This window comes from Myotis myotis, unplaced genomic scaffold (assembly GCF_014108235.1).
Source record: "Myotis myotis isolate mMyoMyo1 unplaced genomic scaffold, mMyoMyo1.p scaffold_m19_p_20, whole genome shotgun sequence".
Taxonomy (NCBI): Eukaryota; Metazoa; Chordata; class Mammalia; order Chiroptera; family Vespertilionidae; genus Myotis; species Myotis myotis.
Window position 1 is genome coordinate 24600831 of NW_023416325.1, and position 16635 is coordinate 24617465.

The following is a 16635-nucleotide window of genomic DNA, read 5'->3' on the forward strand; positions in this document are numbered from 1 at the left end:
CTCCTATTGGCCAAGAAGGAGCCAACGAAAGCAGGAGAGAGACAGGTAGCTGACCTGGGAGCTCTTTCCTTTGGAGCTGAACAGCCTCTGCATGAGGTTAATCTGGCTTCATTCCAGTGTTTTCCCTTCAAGTCTCCAACTTCCATTAAGAGCCACCAGGATAGAGGGGCTTGTGGCTCTCTCCCTGGAGTCGGGAGTCACTCACATCTGCGCTGCCACCCGCACGGCAGCCAGGAGGCCTCCGTGCACACGCTCTCCCCAGGCCTCCCCTCATGGCTCTGCTGCCAGGAAACATGAGCCTAGCCCATCCTCCGGCTCACACAGACCAGCTCCAAGGGGTTACCTTTGTGGGACAACATGCTCCCTCGAAAGTTCAAAGTCCTCTTCTCTTGTCTGTGAGTGTCAAATGCCCAAAAGAGGTTCACCACGTAGCCATTCACCTGCCACGGACCAAGAACGAGGTCACCAACAGTCCGGCCACAGAGCCCCCATCGGAGACGGCACCCCTTCCTGCGGGCTCTGCTGCCGCGCGTCCCGATGGGGGCTTGTTCCTCTTGGTCTTTACACGAATTCCGCCTGTGCTGCAGCGAGGGCCAGTGCACGCCCGTTCTAAAGCCAGGGGGAGGCCACTGACGATGTAAAATACAGTCAGTGAAACAAAAGTTAAATAGAATAAAAGGACAAGAACCAATGCAGAGAGGCAGAAGGAGGGGAAAATGAAGAAGAATTAGGTCCTGGTAATTAAAGATATGTTGACGCTCAGGTGGTCCTTGCAGTGAAGGCCAAGAGGTTCAGTGCTCACAGGAGCGAGCGTGCCCAGGCCCAGGAAGCCGGCCTCCTCCAGGTCCTAAGTTCATAGAAAAGTCGGACCTAAAGATCTTTAAATATGTGACAACAAACAAAACAAGAATGCTTTCAAGACCAAAGACAAGTTGGACATGCTCCATGCGGAGGCTGCTTCTCGCACCGACCATCTCGGAAGGAGGGCTTGATAGCAAACTGCAACACAGTGAACGGCAGAGACTCTGAAGGCTTCTGTCTGTCTGTCCCCCACACACTTCACAGACAGAGTGATGCAGGAGCAACAGGCAAGAAAAAGCCCGAGAACCCGGGGCGCAGGTGACTATGGGAAGGCGGCCGTGCGGCCGGCTGAGCAGAGGGACGGGGATGGTGGAAGAGGGACAGGGGTGGAGGGAGTGGCAGTGCTTCCGCGTAGGTGACTCTCTCATAAGATGTGTCCGCGGTGGCTCCCCTGCATCAGCACCAGCACCAGCACCAGCACCAGGCGATCCCATGGCGCTGGGCACTGCAGGGCACGTGTCCTATCGGCACTGGCCTGTCGGAACCGTGGCTGCGAACCACTTAGTTACATGATGTGGGAAAGGCACCGGCTGAGGCGGACACTCCCGTGCAGGCTCAGGGCTCTCCGTGGGAGGAGCCGCCCTGGGCTCCAGCGGCACTGGCCCATCCCTTGCTTCCTCACTGGCACTGGGTCCCCACCCGCCTGCCAGCCGAGGGCCCGCGTTACCTGGACGTCGCTCTGCGTGGTCAGGGTGAAGCTCACAGAACTCTCAGTGCAGCCGTCGATGTGGATGTCCGGAGGAGGGATCCCTGAAAGAACCAGCAAGAGGCGTCAGGGGAGGGGTGGCAGGACCGAGCGTGCCTCCGTGGAGGGAAGGTGTCTCCTTGCTGTTTGTGACGCGTCTCGGAGACCCGCTTCCCAAGCTGAGGGGTCCCAGCCCCCTGGCGACCACCGCTCTGGGCTCACTAGCTCTCCTGCAGTGACGCTGAGCGGGGAAGTTCCATATGTTGATGCCCAACAACCCGTGCCCGCCCGGGCAGAGGCCACGGTGCCCCTTCACGGGCACGGATAACGATCCTGTGGCCTGGTCCCTCTGGGAGGACGACAGCAGAGTGAACAGCAGGCCACGGCAAACGGAAAGAACCTAGTCCAGAGGCCACGGTGCCCCTTCACTGGCACGGATAATGATCCTGTGGCCTGGTCCCTCTGGGAGGACGACAGCAGAGTGAACAGCAGGCCACGGCAAACGGAAAGAACCTAGTCCAGAGTCTGGCAAACCCAGTTCAGCCTCCCGCTCAGACGCTAACAAGGAGTAGCCACCCACCCTCCCAAGCCGGAGCCCGAGAGGCGATCTACACTCCAGAGGCCAGGGCATCCCGTGGGGACGCCCGTAAGGGTCTGGCTCTCAGCCACGCCCCTTCTCCCCTCTCCTGTGGGAGCCTGGCATCCAGAGAGCCGCGGGGCGGGGCAGCAGGCAAAGGCTGCTCCACGTCCCCGACCAGCTGACGGGCTCCTGCCCCAAACCTGAAGGGCTCAGGGGATGCGTGGTGCAGGGCACAGCAGGAGAGACTCAAGGAGTGGACACCACCTGCTGGCAGAGACAGCAAGACCTGGGGTTTCTCAGATCATCAGCCATTAATGACGCTGGGCTCAAGGAAACAGCACCAGGGAAGGAGCACCGCCAGGCGTGGCCGGCGGCAGTGCCGTGAGGAAGCTGCCCGCATGGCCGCCGAGCTGCCGCGTGCGCGGGGTGGGCCACTCTGCGGGCACGCTCCTCAGCCACAGCAGCTGCACTGTCAGACTCGTGGGATCAATGGGAATCAGAGGAGATCGATTCACATAAAACAACAAAGTGGTAGTCAGGCCACAAAAAGTGTTGCTAAACAGTGGTTTGTCTCATTGTTACTATTCATCCACCACATTCAACAATTAATCTGGTCTATGCCACTGCTATTCTCCTTCACCTTCTTTTTTCTTAATCCTTATCTGAGGATACTTTTCCACTGATTCTTAGAGAGAGTATAAGAGAGAGGGAAAGTCAAAGAAATCTCGATATGAGAGAAACGCATCGATTGGTTGCCTCCTGCACATGCCCCTACCAGGGCCTAGACTGGGGAAGAGCCTGCAGCCAGGGTGTGTGCCCTTGACCAGGGATCGAACCTGGGACCCTTCAGTCCGCAGGCCGACCTCTATCCACTGAGCCAAACCAGCCAGGGCCTTCATCTTCTTAACATTATGACATTTCACAACAAATACTTCTGACTCCGTACAGAGCTGCCTCCTGCACGTACCGAACCAGAACAGGCCAGGGGCCCAGGTTCCTCAAGCCAAAGGGTTTTAAGAGAAGCAAAGGCAGATGTGACTCTGCCCGGAGCTCAAGGTGCTGACCTTCCAAAGCACCTGGCTGTAGTACATCTAGTCAGTCATAGTTTGACCCTGCTTTTGTGCAAGGACATGATACCATAATAAAAGCCCCGGGCAGTGGAATTCAGGACCCATCTCCAATCCCCACAGCACCTGCTCCAAAGCCTCCACTGGATTTGGCTGCCTCCCGGCCTGATCTCGACCAGACAGGGACTCTTAAGGACCCGGAGCCGATCTCTCACAGGTTCAGGCGAAGGTAAGATACCCAAGACATTCCACGCGACCTCCTGACTCCAACATCCATGCCCACAGTCCATCAACAAAGCCCCAGGCACCACGGCAACATCGGGAGCCGCCTCTGCCTCCCCATCAGCGTGCACAGCCTCCACTTAATCGCTTCCTTTCACCCTCTCCAACTGTCTCCTGGGTTCCTGCTCGGGGCCAGCGGCAGAGCAGAGGGAGCAGAGCGGCCTCTGCCCTCGCGAGGCACCGGCCCCCAGCACGCGGGCCACGAGCGCCGCAGGCCCGTCTCGCTGCTGCAGGTTCACAGCGGCTCAGGCACAGTGTGGGGCAGAGGATCCGGCTCCTCTCCGCTGGCACTGACTAGGTGACAAGTGACGTGGCCTCTTTGCAGTCCCTCGTTTGTCCCTGCAGGTGATCTGAGGGGTCACTTAATGAGGGGTCACTGAGCCAGCAGCTGTCCCTACACCAGCTCCTGGGCTGGACACAGCCACCTGCATGTTGACAAAGCTGCCGGAACACAGCCCAGCGCCAGACAGACATGCACACGAGGTTGTCACCTTCCACAGAGGAGAGGGTGCCTTCTCCTCTGTTTGGGGTGCTGGCGCAAACACAGCGGGCCAAGCCTGGTGGCCTCTGCAAACCCTTTGCATGTTGCATTAGAAGAAGTGCCCAGTTCCCGTCACCCAGGGCGCCCGCGCCTGTGTTGGGGGAGAGGCTGTGTGACGCTCTCTAATCCCACCCTCCTCCCCCAGGCACACCGAGTGCCTCTGAAGGTCGCTCTCTTCCCCGAATCTGCGACCTGGAACCACTCACCTCTTCCCCGTGTGGTGGTGATGGATTTGGAGTCGCTCCAGTTTCCTATTCCACGGCTCGTCACCGCAGCCACCTGTTCAAATAGAGTGAACTCTGCATGAAACACAGGCCGTAACCACACAGCCAGACTCCCAGGGGCCAAGGAGAGACCTGGGCAGTGAGGTGTCACAGGTACAGGCAGGGGCCAGGATACTCAGAGGCCCCGCACCTGAAAAAGGGAAAGAGGTGGGGGTGGGAGGCCTGGGGGAAAGGGAGCCGTGAGCACTGAGGTCAGGACATGACTCTGGCCATGAAGCCCGGTTTTCCTGAGGAGCAGGGGAGTGTGCGCCCATAAATACACATGTAAGTGTGCACATACATGACAGCGGTGCTGAGCCTTACAGTGTGAGGGAGTCTGTGTATGCACTTCACGGTCTCAAACATGTTTGCACAAACTCTCTCTCTTTTCTGCGGGGGATACTGACAGTGTGTTTTATAAGAACTTCACAGCACCCGTCTGCAAAGGCCTGGCACAGCTCTGCACGCCGTGAGGCTGCAACAGGAGAGGAGAGTTAGCAGAATATCGGGCAAAGCAGGGCTCTCAGAAACCCTCGGCTCTGAGGGGAGTCTGACTTCAGGTTCTCTGGGACGGGACGCGGGTAAGAGACAGAAAGAAACAGCGGCCCCAGGGCGAGGCCGGGAATGAAGGTCTCAGGAAGGCAAGCAGGGCGCCACGTGCTCAGGGGCAGCCCCGTTCCCCACGGCCCAAGCCCGAGCGAGCGAGGCTGCAGGGGGCAGCTCACCCTGACGGTGTACTGAGCGCCGACCAGCAAGTTCCTGATCTCCGTGACATTGCTCACCGCCCTCTGGGAGGCCCACGTCCTGGACCCGCTCCTGCTGTACTCCACCTGACGGGAGAAGAAACACGTGTTGGTGAAAGGCCGTCACAGGTCGGGGCACCCTGATGCCTGACAGGGGCCAGAGAGCCGACGGGAAACAGGAGCTGTTCTAAGAGGTGATCATTGTCCACGAGGTCACATCCCACCAAACCCTAGTCACACGGGAGACACTTCTGCTCCGCAGCGCGCCCAGGAGGCACTCACAATGTACTCTCGCACAAGGCCCTGGCTGTGGGCGGGAGGGGCCCAGTGGCCCACAATCGCTCCTTCCTCGTCCCGGGGCAGGGACAGCTGGAGGTTCCGAGGGGCATCGGGCACTAGGAGAGAGGCAGGGGGTTAAACACGTCTGCACACAGGTCCCTGGGGGAGTCCCGAGCTTCGCACGAGGACGAGGAGGGGTCTGGACCGGCCTGTGACCGCTCCACCAGGCAGGCTGCTGCTGGCCCCCACACCACAGGAAAGGCTGGGCCTGGGGCTCGGCCTGCTCGTGGCTCCCGGGGCTGGTGCCACGAGGGCCGAGCCGCCCCTGACGGGTCTCCCCACCACCCAGGGCCTCCCCGTATGAACCCCTGGGGAAAGACCCCAGCAAAGCTTCCAAAGCCCCCTCTTTTGGTTTGGGTTGAACCAATCCAGCCTTCGCTGGGAACCTCGGGGCACGCCACCCAGGACCCAGTCCAGGCCCTGCTGCGCTGCCTGCACTGTCCTGGCCTCCTGAGGGCCCGAGGGCGCCCTCCACCTGGCTGCCGCGGGCTCTGCAGGCTACTCGGCGCCAGGCCCCTGAACGAGGTTCGTGTGAAACGCTCACACAGGTCCTGGGGCAGCAGCTAACAGCGCTCACGAGGCCGTGGACGCGGGAGCCTCGGACACACGCGTGTGGGCGGTATCTTTACACTGAGCCACACGCTCTGACATGCCTCACGTCTTAACGACGATGGGCTCTCAAGGGCCAAGCACTGGGAAAACCCTGAAGACAGAAGACAGAAGCAGAGACTCGGTAACAAATGCAAAACAGGGCAGTGGAGGGCAGAAGCTGAACGCACCTTCGTAGGCCAATTGTGTGACTTAATAAGGGCAAACGTCCACCCTGGCACGTGTGGCTCAGTGGACAGAGCACTGGCCTGTGGATTAAAGGGTCCCGGATTTGATTCCGGTCAAGGGCACCTGCCCAGGTTGCGCTCCCGTGACGTGGAGCAGGGGGCGTGTAGGAGGCAGCCAATCAATGATTCTCTCTCATCATTGATGTCTCTCTCTCTCTCTCTCTCTCTCTCTCTCTCTCTCTCTCCCCTCTTCCTCTCTGAAATCAATAAAATACATTAAAAAGAAGAAGAATAAATGTCCAGCAACGTAGGCAGGACCACAGAGCAGCCGCCCTGCGTCTACGCCTGAGGCGTGTGGCCCCGCGCCCTCCCCGAGGGCCCCCAGGAAACCAAGACACCACGCCAGTCCTGTCGGGCGCAGGCACGGGCAGCACTTACGCCCCTCGGGGGTCCGCAGCGTCAGGACGTCGTTGGTGCTGTGCACCTTGCTCAGGCACTGCACCTGCACCTTCACCTGGTACGTGGTGTCCGGCTGCAGGACTCGGAGCCGCGTGTTGGTTTTGTTGCTGTGGGTCTCCAGGGTCTTCCAGAGGCTCTCCCCCACCACCCTGGCCCACAGAAGAGAGCAGGTCACACGGAGGCGGGCGGCGAGGGCCCACCCGTGAACAGAGCCCTTCCCTGCATAGCACAGTGCTGCTTTCTGCCCGAGGGAGACAGGACCCCTGAGACGGGAGGACCCGCTCCCTCCCCCTGGAGACAGGGCCCCGGAGACAGAGAGGACCCGCTCCCTCCCCCTGGAGACAGGGCCCCGGAGACAGAGAGGACCCGCTCCCTCCCCCTGGAGACAGGGCCCCGGAGACAGAGAGGACCCGCTCCCTCCCCCTGGAGACAGGACCCCGGAGACAGAGAGGACCCGCTCCCTCCCCCTGGAGACAGGACCCCGGAGACAGAGAGGACCCGCTCCCTCCCCCTGGAGACAGGACCCCGGAGACAGAGAGGACCCGCTCCCTCCCCCTGGAGACAGGGCCATGGAGACAGGAGGACCCGCTCCCTCCCCCTGGGAGACAGGGCCATGGAGACAGGAGGACCCGCTCCCTCCCCCTGGAGACAGGGCCACGGAGACGGGAGGACCCCTCCCTCCCTGCGGGAGGACCCACCTGTAGTAGACATTATACACACAGGAAGCAGAGGGCATCTTCTTGGGCCGCATCCAGGTCAAAGTGATATCCCCAGAGAAGTCAGCCGTCCACTGCAGGTGCTGCACCTTGTACACAGTCAGTTCATCTGAAGAGAAGGGACACAGGGAAGAGAGCTCACACATTCTTGGGTGTCAGAAGAGTCCAGAGGCTCCTGATGTGGGCAGACCTCCCTGACCTAGACGGCCAGGCCACACTGTCACCCTAAAGATGTCCCCAGGGCTTCCTAGCTTTCCCCTCCTTGTCTACACACATTTAAAGCCACTTCTCAATAGAGGGGGCTGGGTACAGGCCTATTGCAGACTAAACGTGTTCCCTCAGAACTCACGTGCTGAAAACTAACTCTGGGACGGCTCAGCGGGTGGGTCCCGGGGAGGTGGTTAGGTCATGAGGCTGGAGCCGCATGAATGAGCGAAGTGTCCACTAGAGGCCTAGAGAGCTGCCTCGTTACCTCCCCGAGGACACAGTGGGAACCAGGAGACGGACAGGGAACCTGCTGGTGACTGGGTCTGGACGCTCAGTCTCCAGACTGAAAACTAAATGCCTGCTCTTTGTAAGCCACCCAGTCTGCATGCTCTGTGTGGCACCGAAGGGACTGAGGCCACTACTCAATTCATTCCAGACGGAAGTGCCAGGCCCTGTGGGAGCAACAGTGCAGCAGCCTGGGGTGGGGAGGCAGGAGAACAGGCTCAAGACCAGCCTTTCCCACAGGCATGGGGAGCCTTCCCACAGGCATGGGGAGCCTTTCCACAGGCATGGGGAGCCTTCCCACAGGCATGGGGAGCCTTTCCACAGGCATGGGGAGCTGGGAGCCATGCCAGGGGCTGGTTCAGACTGAGGACAAACTCAGAGGGTTCTCTCCAGTGGGCCCAAGGGACAAGGCTGTGCCAGGGGATAAGGCTGGGCCCTGGGGGGGTGGAGGGGGGCGAAGGGGGAGACCAGGCTGGGCACTCACCGCTGCAGGCCTGCTCGTCGCTCTCATCTGCACAGTCAAGGAAGCCGTCACAGCGCTCCGAGGGCCGCAGGCAGGCCTCACCGTCCGCGCATGGGAACTCGCCGCTCACACAGGCCAGGGCACCACGTGTGGCTGCAACACAGGGGCCGTGCTGTGTGAGCATCTGCGGGTGTGGGAACAGGGTTTGCCCCGAGGATGAGCAGTGACTGAGCAGGCGCCACAGGGCCTGCTTCTGACGGGAACTGGCATCAGCTCCGTGACACTCGGAACCCTGGGGGCACACTGTAGGGGTTCATACTGTAGGGTCGTGTCACTCATGTCACTCAGTGCTCTTTGTGTGCGCGCTTCCATTTCCTGGTAAATACTTTGAAGCCTACACAGTTAAAATACCACATAATGAGGGGTGCCTCTCAGTGTTGTGATCATGGCGTCATTATTAGCATGACTACTAATCATGCTAGTAGCCCCACACTGGGGCTCGATCCCGGCTCGGCATGATCTGCAGCAAACCACTGAACAGCACGAGCTCCGTTCCCGTCTACAGAACCAGGGGACAATCCCATCAGTCGTGTCTCCCAGGATCCAGGGGCAGCGGGAGGTCAGGATGCTTAACCATGTGTACGCCATAAGCATCTACAGATGCGAGTGGAAGAGCTCTGTAAACTAAATTCAAAATACTGTGGCAGTGAACTGGTTAAGGGGCTCTCTCTCTAGCCCCCAAACCGTGCCATCATTTAGCCTGTTTGTCAGGTGAGGGAGCCTCCTGCCCGCAGGCCCACATTGGCCTCTTCCCAGCTGCAGCCCCAGATCAGGGTTCCTTCCTTAGAGACACTAGTGCCTGGTGCAGCCCTGGTGGGCAGGCTGCCGACAGTAATCGCTATTTCTGTCCCAGCGGCAGTCAGAATGACACTCCGATTTCCGGTTTGAGTCATGCTAATAATGACGCCATGATCACAACACTGAGAGGCGCCCCTCATTATGTGCAGGTTTCAAAGTATGTACCAGGAAATGGAAGCGTGCACACAAAGAGCACTGAGTGACATGAGTGACACGACCCTACAGTATGAACCGCAATCAGATTCCCGCTCCAGTTCTAAAGGAGTAAGCTGCGTCAGGCTCTAAAGAGCAGGCAATGACCGTATAATAGCAGATGATCATCAAAAGGGAGAAGAGGAGGAAGGCTACAGAGAAGACGTAAACCTCCTGCCCCACGCGAGTCTGGCTGACCCAGGTGCAGGGTTCAGCCTCATTACAGGCTCCCACGGGCCTGCCCCACTGGACAGGAGACGTCGGAACCCACCCACCAGGAGGAGGCCCTACAATCCTCCTGCTCCTCCAGCCAGAGACATCGACGTCGTAATCTGTGAGGCACGCTGAAGGTCACCTTACGAGGCAGGTGTCATTGAGCTAATGGCCCCGACGTCGGAAGCGCATCCGGGATCATGGGGGGGGGAGGGCGGGGCGCAATCCAACCGGGCGGCCCTGAGAGACCCTCCAGACTGGGGTCGGAGAGGGGGTGAGGTCAGAAGCAGCACCTGAGACGGACCTGCTGGTCAGACGCGGAGGAAGGCGCCTCTCGCAGCCAGAACAGCAAGGAACCGATCTCTCCTGCCGCCACCGGAGAAGCAGCCCTGCCCACATGCTGGTTCTAGTCAGGAAAACCTACGTCCGATTTCCGACCCACAAACTATAGAAAGTAACTGCTTCTTAAGATGTTAGGTTTGTGGTGACTGTTGCACACACTTGATCCTCTGCACCTGGCGGTGCTACCGGGTTTCCGAGTTCAAATTCTCATTCCTCTATTGGGACTCAAGGCCAGACTCCTCCTAGCTCCTTCTCCCCACCCCATGCAAAATGCACTCAACATTCCATGTGACGACTATCCCGATACTACAAGAAATTGCCCGAGATCACTAAGCCATGTAGATTCTGAGAGGATTTATAAAACAGAGTCGTAACAGATCCTTCTGGGGGCTCCTAAACATCACCACGTCCTCGGAGCTGCCTAGCCCAGTGATGGCGAACCTATGACCGCGTGTCAGAGGTGACACAAGAACTCTTTTTTTTGGTTGTTTTTTCTTTGTTAAATGGCATTTAAATATATAAAATAAATATCAAAAACATAAGTCTTTGTTTTACTATGGTTGCAAATATCAAAAAATTTCTGTATGTGACACGGCACCAGAGTTAAGTTAGGGTTTTCAAAATGCTGACACGCCGAGCTCAGAAGGTTCGCCATCACTGGCCTAGCCTGAGGCAGACACATGGAGCGGGGCGTGTGCAGTGTCTGCCAGCTCCGCGGCAATTCGTCAGCATCAGCCGGTGCTGAGGGATTTGATTCCAGAACAATGTCAGGTGACCTGTTTCCTATTGGAAGCTGCCTCTGCTCCAAGATGCAGCAGAACCTGGATGCTGCCAGGCGAGGGACGAGCAACCAGGACATTTAACTAGAGAGGAAAGGACACAGGAGCCGGGGGAGAAGACAGAACCCTGCAGCAATGGTCTTCAACTGAGGAGTTTCCATGTGAAAGAAGAATTAAGACGTCTATGCATGTGTCTAGGATGGAAGTCCAGACTTCAGCTAAATAGATTTAAAAGACTAATTCTCAGTGAGAGAAGGAAAACACCACAACCACTTGGGAGGCTAATTACAGGCTGTCACCCCATCTCCTGGAAAATCACCATTTGATACGGTGTCCCATGCTGAGATGAAACTGGTTCTCCTTGGGGAGGTGGGAAGGAAACGGTTACAGATAAAACTGCACTAGAGTATTTAGAAATGGCTCGAGAACCACTGCTGTGACAGTCTCAGAAGCTCTAGATGGAATTCATTCATCCTTCTATCCATTCACCCACCCATCCATCTACCCACTGCTAACCGACCCACCCATCCATCCATCCACCCACCACTAACCCAGCCAGCCACCCATCCATCCAGCCACCCAATCCACTACCCACCCATCCATCCACCCATCACTAACCCACCCACCCATCCATCCATCCACCCACCACTAACCCACCCATCCATCCAGCCACTCATTATCCATCTACCCACCCATCACCCATCCACCCATCTAGCCATCCATCCAACAAACATTCAGGGACATCTCCCAATGAATGAGATGAATAAGATGAAGAGGTGATGTGTAAACCAGACAAAGGACCTGCCCTCAAAGAGCTTATCTTCTATTGAGGGAGACAGCAAAGAAGTAAACAAATGTGTGATTCTGGGTACCAGTAGTAATAAGAGCTACAAAGAGAGGAACAGTACGAGTGTGACGGGGATGGGGGGCGGGGCGGGGAGAGTCATTTTTACAGACAGGCAGGGAAGAGCTCTCTGCTCAGGAGAGGATTGGTTCTGAAAAGTCCAAGTTCCCCATTGCAGAATTATTCCATATGATAAGAATGTCGTAAAATATAATCCAACAGCTGAGTAGTGAAGCTGGAAGATGTCTGAGGTTCATGAAACATGCCTCAAAATTTTGAAAGTGGGAAAACATAGGGTTTAAGTTAGAAATGAGGTCGTCATGATCTCTGAAAGTCTTGACCTGGTGATCAAACATGTATTGATGGGCACGTGGAACAGAGTGCGGGTGCTCAGGGGCTGTCCTCTAAGAGGAGTCAGGCCGCACTCATCGCATTTCCTCTCAGACAGGCTCTCAGAGGAGTGAGTCACACACTCGTCGGAGAGCACATCTAGGTTTTAAGAACCTTAACTAAGCAACATCCTTAAGAAAAGGCAGATTTAAAACCAGCTAAACTTATTTAAAGAATGAGTACCAATCAATGAGTTCATCTTACCCAGAAGGAAGGTCTTATTCCAACTCCTTGTTAACTATTTCCATCTTATTGTGATTAATTCCTCGGCTCAGACAGTCCCGCTATTATTCTGACAAGTGTGGGTTAAATCTGACCTGTTACCGTAATGTCCCAATGGTATACATTTTGCTCTTTTAATGAAATGTGAAATTTTACACTAATCCTTATCTAATTTCTCCGTGTTATTTTGGAGTACTCACTCTGTAAGAACTTTCAACAAGACATGATAAAAAGATAACAACTTTGGCCCTGGCCGGTTTGGCTCAGTGGATAGAGCGTCAGCCTGTGGACTGAAGGGTCCCAGGTTTGATTCCAGTCAAGGGCACATGCCCGGGGTGCAGGCTTGATCCCCAGTAGGGGGCGTGCAAGAGGCAGCCGATCAATCATTCTCTCTCATCATTGATGTTTCTATCTCTCTCTCCCTCTCCCTTCCTCTCTGAAATCAATTAAAATAATAATAATAAGCAGATAACTTTGTACCCAAAACCCCCCCCAAATAAATAAATACTAAATAAATACTCCAGTCTGTTACTGATGGCATGTCCTCTCTGAAGCCTAATTTTCCTATCCCGTAGTAGAGATGATACCAAAAGGACAAGGTGAGTGAGACGAACGACACCCGGTAACGGCACCCCCCCGGGCTGAGCCCCCAGCTCACGGCAGCCGGCCTCGTCCTGGCCTCCCGGGCAGTCGCGGCGGCCATCACAGCGCCTCCAGTTGGGGATGCATGTCCTTGGTGGGTGGCACTCGAACTCAAACCGGCCACATTGCCCGAGCTGGGTGGGCACGGAGGCAGCAGTAACACCGGCTAGAAAAAGACATTTTTACAATTTACTTTTTAGAATGGAGGGAGCTGGCCAGCAACAGTAACCAATTCCACGTATTGGGAGCTTACAGTGTCTCAGGAATTACTAGGAGGCCTGAGACCGACGTGAGTTCTGGAAAAGACACTGACTAGACACAGGCATCTAATTTTGCTCTCTCACGGGACCCTAAAAAGACAAGAGCAACACGATTCTGAGAGCTGGGAAGCAGCCAGCCAGTGATGGGTGCCGAGAGAGACCAAGAAGCTTTAACCTCTCCGAGCTGTCAGGGAGAAAGCTAAGAACCAGCTAGATCAATGTCACAGAATCTTCAAAAAGCTTGAAATTGGTATCTCAGTCTGGGATGGAGAAAAACAGAACTCCAACACGAGGGAGGAAAAGTGAGTCCTCAGGATGAGGGAGAAGTGACAGCTCAGAGAGTTACACCTGTGTCCCGGGCAGAGGGCAATCAGGATGAACTCACAGCCAAGCTCACTGTGTCCGCGGCTCCTGCACCATCACATTCACCCAACAAAGCTACTGGAGGGCGTGCTTCAGCCAAACAAGGGAGTGAACCAAGAAAAAGCAGGACATACGACCCAGAAAACAGCATCTACATCAGGGAGAAGTCAGAGAGCATTCCCAGGAGGCAGAGAAGTCCCAGGGCTGGGCATGCTGCCCAGAAGAGAGGCCCAGCTGGGAGGAGGGGGAGGCCCAAAGGGGGCGGGGGAGACCCAGGTGGGGGGAGGAGGAGGCCCAGGTGGGAGGAGACCCAGGTGGGAGGAGAGGAAGGCCCAGGTGGGAGGAGGCCCAGGTGGGAGGAGGGACAGGGTCCAGGTGGGGGGAGGGAGAGGCCAAGGTGGGGGAGGGGGAGGCCCAGGTGGGAGGAGGGAGAGGGTCCAGGTGGGAGGAGGGACAGGGTCCAGCTGGGAGGAGAGGGAGGCCCAGGTGGGAGGAGGGACAGGGTCCAGCTGGGAGGAGGGGGAGGCCCAGGTGGGAGGAGGGACAGGGTCCAGGTGGGGGAGGGGGAGGCCAAGGTGGGGGCGGGGGAGGCCCAGCTGGGAGGAGGGGGAGGCCCAGGTGGGGGAGGGGGAGGCCCAGAGGGGGCGGGGGAGGGCTAAGACACGCTGGAGCTGAGGATCATCTGATGTGTTGACTCTGGGAAATTATTGAGAGGCTACTGACAGGTGGCGAGCACTAGCAAATGGTACACTTAACCCCGCTAACAAGACACCACACAGCAACCACTCAACTTTTACAGTCTGTGTCTGCATAGTTTAACTGAATTTCCAAAGGGGCCTCTCCCACCCCTGCACTCTGCGGAAACAGGTCTGAGGAGAAGAGTGGCAAACATGAGGCCAACGAGCTCGGCCACAGTCAGTCCTGGCACTCACACCTGGACCACAGGGAGCCTGTAGAGGGTTCTGGTACAGGGGCGGGGACAATCTCGCATCGTGTGCGGCTTCCGGGAACCAGCAGGTGACTGTCCCACTGAGTGACATGCGACAGCGAGACACCACCGAGCCAAAGGTGCTCCAACAACGTGCATCAGAAACACAGATCTTCACGAAAGCTGAAGGGACACCTAACCAGGAGTCTGCTCATTCATGGGGTTAGTCGGAACGCGCTAGTTTCTTAACGTCTGCATCAGAGTTTCAACATTCAAATACACTGAGAGAAGGATGATCCAGTTACTGAATAGGGAGGCGGGCCTTGGGGGGAAGCAGAGCTCCAAGTGTTTTGTTTTTGGGGTTTTCCAATCAGTTTAATTTGAGAAGCATGTATGGGACGCCTAATTATTTGCCTATTATTGTGATACGCACAGTGATGGAGTCAACGTAGCATGCATGACCCCCCACAAGGCACACACGTCACTGTGGGCAGAAGATATTTACACACATGGAACATGTAGGAAGCAATGGCCAGCCGATCAGTCAAGAATCAGAAGGCACTTCACTGAGGCTGGGAAAGAGATCGACATCATGTAAAGGCTCCGCGAGGAGGGGCTGGAAGGAGGAATCCCGCACTCATGGCCTGTGAGCACATGGGAGCTCCTGGCTCCACCTGGGAGCCCTGAGCCTGTGCCTTTATGGCCCCCCCCCCCCCCCCGCCGGAATTCGGTCGCAGGGGAGCGGGGGTCGGCTCGGAGAAACACTGACCACATCCTGGTCTCTCCAGCTGTGAAACCCATGCCCTGCCTGTTGGACGGTGGGCGTCGCTGGAGGGAAGTAGGGGAACCTTGTCCTCCAGGGTCAAGGAGGAAGAGGACTCTGACAAAGCAAACCGGGCGGAAGGAATGCGGGTGAGAGCAGGCGCGGAGCCGCAGCGGGCCCAGCACGGTGTGAGAAGCCATGGGCAGGGCAGGGGCTGGCCTAGCCCCTGGACCGAGGACAAAGGGAGCCCTGAAGCCTCCGAACAGGGCAGGGCAGCGGCGTGGGGCTCTTCGGGAGGAGGAAAAGCAGGTGGCGGCCGAGAAGTTTGCCAACAAAAGCCTGGCAAACAGCTCTTGGGATAACTGAGCCTGAAGCAGCACCCTTGCCTCTGGATGCAGCTAAGGGCGAGCACCGGACGGGGTCTCCTGCGTCCCAGCCTCCTGCGGCCGGGCCACTGCACACGTTCAGCCGCCGCTGGTCCGGCCACTAGATGGCAGGGCTCCCCCGCCTTTCGGTAGGAGAGCCGGCCATAAGCAGGGAACCTGGCTCCCGCCCACACCAACAACACCCCCACCCCACCCCCTGCACAGCTCCATGGCAGTTCCTGGGAGGAGAGCAAAGGTGCCCCAACGCAGCGGGTGGGAGACGGGAGGCTGCCCTCTCTGGCAGGAAGATCACAGGGCAATTATAGGAGACGAGACACCCCAGTTCCAGTTCCCATGAGTCCCCCTGCTCTGCAGTGAGGAGCAGCCTGGCCTCTGAGCTGAAAGTCCCAGAGAGAGGGCACCAGCCTGGCCCTGCAGTGCCAGGGTGACCCCGAAGTCCGCCCCGCAGAGCGGTGCCAGGGTGACCCCGAGGTCCGCCCCGCAGAGCGGTGCCAGGGTGACCCCGAGGTCCGCCCCGCAGAGCGGTGCCAGGGTGACCCCGAGGTCCGCCCCGCAGAGCGGTGCCAGGGTGACCCCGAGGTCCGCCCCGCAGAGCAGGTGCCAGGGTGACCCCGAGGTCCGCCCCGCAGAGCAGGTGCCAGGGTGATCCCGAGGTCCGCCCCGCAGAGCAGGTGCCAGGGTGACCCCGAGGTCCGCCCCGCAGAGCAGGTGCCAGGGTGACCCCGAGGTCCGCCCCGCAGAGCAGGTGCCAGGGTGACCCCGAGGTCCGCCCCGCAGAGCAGGTGCCGGGCAGAGGGCGCTGCACTCACCAGGCGAAGGGCAGGCTTCCTCGTCCGAGCCGTCCGCGCAGTCCCGGTAGCCATCGCACACCCAGATGTCCATCACGCAGGCCCCCCCGCTGCAGCGGAAGTAATTCGGTGGACATGTGGAGGGCCCAGGAGTGGGGGAGGGGAGAATCTGTGAATCTGAGGAAACACCAAGAAAAAACAGAGAGTTACAAGAAGTTCAATTTGAGACCAAAACAGGTCCAAGCTCGTGCGGACGCCCATTTCAGCTGCACCACCCAGCCCCGTGCCCAGGAGGTTCGGAGCCGCAGCTCCTCTCAAAACCACCGGCCTGGCGGTCGGAGCGGCCCTGCTTTTCCTCTCCGGGCCCCTCACCTGCTGCATCTGACTTGAGCTAATCA

The 16635-nt window shown here is 57.8% G+C and overlaps 1 protein-coding gene across 1 annotated transcript in view; it reads right to left on the reverse strand.

Moving 5' to 3' along the window:
* Positions 1 to 16635, reverse strand: part of SORL1 (sortilin related receptor 1) — a 153262-nt gene that overhangs the window by 25078 nt on the left and 111549 nt on the right. The window contains exons 31-40 of the mRNA XM_036353719.1: positions 16259 to 16414; positions 12766 to 12915; positions 8289 to 8420; positions 7295 to 7421; positions 6576 to 6745; positions 5305 to 5417; positions 5005 to 5109; positions 4223 to 4295; positions 1529 to 1611; positions 344 to 440 (exon numbers count right to left, since the gene is read on the reverse strand). Of these exons, the coding sequence (XP_036209612.1) occupies positions 344 to 440; positions 1529 to 1611; positions 4223 to 4295; positions 5005 to 5109; positions 5305 to 5417; positions 6576 to 6745; positions 7295 to 7421; positions 8289 to 8420; positions 12766 to 12915; positions 16259 to 16414 (1206 nt within the window). The remainder of the gene's footprint in view (positions 1 to 343; positions 441 to 1528; positions 1612 to 4222; positions 4296 to 5004; positions 5110 to 5304; positions 5418 to 6575; positions 6746 to 7294; positions 7422 to 8288; positions 8421 to 12765; positions 12916 to 16258; positions 16415 to 16635) is intronic.